General features: G+C 43.9%; 1 protein-coding gene and 1 long non-coding RNA gene across 3 annotated transcripts in view; one reads left to right on the forward strand and one right to left on the reverse strand.

Moving 5' to 3' along the window:
• The window catches only part of LOC109292857, a 15583-nt gene extending 12297 nt beyond the window's left edge, over positions 1-3286 (forward strand). The window contains exons 2-3 of the long non-coding RNA XR_002096189.1: positions 68-148; positions 1835-3286. This is a non-coding gene — a long non-coding RNA (uncharacterized LOC109292857). The remainder of the gene's footprint in view (positions 1-67; positions 149-1834) is intronic.
• The window catches only part of LOC109292856 (ectonucleoside triphosphate diphosphohydrolase 2-like), a 46000-nt gene that overhangs the window by 36738 nt on the left and 5577 nt on the right, over positions 1-3685 (reverse strand). For both annotated transcript variants that reach the window (XM_019510466.1, XM_019510465.1), the window contains exon 2: positions 1509-1626. In XM_019510466.1, coding sequence (XP_019366011.1) covers positions 1509-1626 — 118 coding nt within the window. The remainder of the gene's footprint in view (positions 1-1508; positions 1627-3685) is intronic.

Below are 3685 nucleotides of genomic sequence, written 5' to 3' on the forward strand. Positions count from 1 at the left end.
ACTAGCAGGCTAGTCACACTTCCTCTTGCTTCCTTTCTCTGGCCTAATTAGGTATCTTTCTGCACAGCTTCAAAAGGAAGAGTAAAGAACACTACCAGCCTGGAGCAGCTGAGACCCGGTATGAAGACACTCTCCAGAGAAGTGCAAGGTGTGTGTTTGTACCCCTGCAGAGAGAGGAAGGAACTGAACCCAGGTCTCCCACATCATGAGTAAATGCCCTGAGCTATTGCATCAAAAGCACTATCTCCTCCCCTGGTTATTTTAAAAGAAAGGAGCAAACTCCAGTCCAAAAGGGTTTAAATGCCTAATTCCAGGAGAGGAGTGAGGGCTATGAATCCCAAGTGGAAGTAGCCATGAAAGCCCTGAAGGGGGCATGGCATGCCTCTTCCTCAGCATTTCATTTTGGCCATCTTAGGTTGTCTCCACTTAACATGCCAGGTGTTCTGAAGCCCCTAACTTTCCTCAGGTACAGAAGTTTAGGGCCCTAACTATGGACTGTATATTTCACTCTGCTCCTCCTCCTTCCCAGTTCTCCATGTAAGGCATCCCAAGAGTGCCCCGCCACATGTGCTGAGAGTGCTGCTCCGTGCCTGTTCATCCAGCACCCCTCCCCTTGAGAACCACAATAGTGTGGGAGGTGTTCAGATTTTCCCAGCATTCACTGGTACAAATGCAGCCAATAACATGCAAAAGCTCTAGGCTAGCGACAGGCCGTGGCTGACTAGATGGTTAGAAAAGTTGCTGGGTGAACATTGTTGATGCTAGATGTAACTAGGGCTGTTACAAACTGCTTACTGCCATAATTGTAATGTTGACACATCTAACCACAGTTCACCACTTAAGAGTGTGAGCTACGGGTGACAGGCAGAGCTGTTTCCTCTCTTTCCTGAATTAACTGTAAGGGAGGACAAGGGTTTGACATCTTTGCTGTTACAGTAGGGTAACTAGAAGCAGCTTTCTTCAGGCATGAGATAACACTGAGGAAGCTTCTTTACCGTGAAGAAGGCTAGACATGGGATTTTGATTTCTGCAAGAGCTGATCTTGCAGAAAGCAGTTCCCAGAATTACAACCTTTTAAAATATATGTGTAAGTCCCACTGTGATTAGTCCTGCTTCTGCTGTTGTCCTTTATTGTTCCACTGGGACATGCCTTAGGAAGGTGAGTTGGTATGTGTGGCTCTGCCACTAATTCATTGTTAGAACTTCAGCTATGAGATCTTCTTGGTGCCTCCATTTCATCATCTGTAAGGTGGAAGTAAAAACACTTACCTGTAGTTGCTCAGAGATCCTCAAGTGAGGGGTGATAGCTACCCATGTATAAAGACCACTCAGAAAGACTGGGCTGCCAAGTCTTCAGTATCATCAGCAACCTGATCTTTAACTACATAGGATGCTTGACTCAAGAAGCTTGCACAGAAATGCCATTAAAACAAGCTTCCTTAGTTTCCATCCATCCAGTGCCAGAAATAAATGACATCCACTCAGTAGCAGGAAATCAGCTATCTTACCTTGCACAGTACAGGTGCTATGTTCACTGACCACTCCAGTGTTATTCTCCTTCTTGGCTGACCACTGATATATGAAAAGGGTAGTGTGGGATGGCCCAGCATCCAGAACAATGCCATACTGAAAAAAAACCCACAAGATCATACATAGATATTCTCCTGTTGCACACATGTTCACACTCTTGTTATTACAGGTTTGTACTACATTGCACAAGTACTCAGTATGGCCAGCTGCAAGAGTAACCCCCTGTGATTATTCTCCTCCTAGATGGTGCCTGCTGTGATGGAGTGGCTCTCTGCTACTCTAACCCTTTCTTTGTTTTTTTTAGTGTTATTCCTTTCTCATCTTCAGTCTTGATCTTACAAGTCACCTACCCCATGAATAGGTCCAGCCTCCTACCTGCTGGTCAGAGCATTGAGGCCGGACAAATTAAACTTACCAGACTTTGCTTCAACAAGCATTCCCCATAAACATTTGTAAACTCAGGTTTATAATCAGGCTAGAAACTTTCTTTAAATTAAAAAGTTGATTCTGCAAAAGTTGGTGGCACATCTGTACAGGAATCTTCTCACTCATTATGCACAAGTACATTTTTCAAGTCCTGCCCAATGAACAAGGGCCAGGCTAATCACAGAAAGTAACTACCTGCTGGGTACCCACTCAGACAGTTGCTTTCAGCATGAATGCAATGGTTGATGGGGCACAGCTGTGTTTTCAGGGCACCATATAACACCTAGCTGTCTGCAAAGTGCTGGAGGAAGTGGGAAATGAAAGAGGAAAGCAAGAAATACAACTGGTTGCTTTATGAGTAATGGGCAAGATGGCCCTGTGCCAAGAATATAACATGCCAATTACTACTTCACCACAATGTTGCATATACTAAAAGTGTCTAGGGTGGATACACAGTCTGGCAATGCTGGCTGTTGGCAGTGGGAGCTCCATTTAAAGCCTGTAATGAGGACTTGTAAGAATATGTGAGCTGCTGCGCAACAGAGAAAACGAGATGAACCAATTGCACAAAGTGCAATTCAGCACCTAATTCCTACTAAGTTACAATAGGAATGAACTTCCACAAAGATCTATGAAAATTTCCTTTAGCTCTTCTTACACAAACCAAACCTGAGCCCTGAAAATGCATTCACTATTATGTAGTTGCTAAATGGATGAAGCACTATTTGGCCTACAGTTTGGTTGCCCAGGTGGACACCTAAATCACATTCTTTTGTTTGTTTCGCAGTTGGATAGCTACACCTTTTAGGAGAATAGCAAATCATTTTGGTCAAGTGAAAGTTCTTCTCTTAGTTTGCAAATGCAGGAATTTGTGCAATAAAAAGGTACACCCTGATTATCCAAGCTGACAAACTTCCTTATACTAATGGTTATAAAACACAAATAAAAAAGGTGCATGCTCATGGTCAAACTGAACTTGATCATATGGTCAAAAACATTGTTTTGTGTTATTTGAACATCTTGCCTGTGGGTTACAACCAAGAACAGACCTAGCAGCTAATATTTTCATGCAGTGTCCCAACTTGAAAAGGTTTGCAAAGACCAAGCAGTTTTCAGTAATGAATATCTCACAAAAATGACCTTTACTAATACTGGGCTTTGCTGCAACTGCTAGCTGCCTCAGGTTAGAGGAAGTGATATGTAGCAAGCTTTGACTTATGTCCGTTTAGAGGGGAAAGAACAGTACTTGATTAATTTTGCTATTGAGGTAGTTTATTTAATAGTACAGTGTTTAACAATGAGACAACAAGGTACTTGTTAAGGACCTAAACAAAATACTCCAAGTAAAGCCTCAGCAGCTGTACTGCGTCCAGTTTTGGGCTCCACAATTCAAAAAGGATGTGGAGAAGCTTGACAGAGTCCAGAGAAGAGCCACGCGCATGATCAGAGGTCAGGAAAACAGACCTTACGACGACAGGCTGAGAGCCATGGGGCTCTTTAGCCTGGAAAAGTGCAGGCTCAGGGGTGATCTGATGGCCACCTATAAGTTTATCAGGGGTGACCACCAGGATCTGGGGGAACGTTTGTTCACCAGAGCGCCCCAAGGGATGACGAGGTCGAATGGTCATAAACTACTGCGAGACCATTTCAGGCTGGACATAAGGAAGAATTTCTTTACTGTCCGAGCCCCCAAGGTCTGGAACAGCCTGCCATCAGAGGTGGTTCAAGC

The sequence above is a fragment of the Gavialis gangeticus genome, unplaced genomic scaffold (genome assembly GCF_001723915.1).
Source record: "Gavialis gangeticus isolate Ggan-Ray unplaced genomic scaffold, GavGan_comp1, whole genome shotgun sequence".
Taxonomy (NCBI): Eukaryota; Metazoa; Chordata; order Crocodylia; family Gavialidae; genus Gavialis; species Gavialis gangeticus.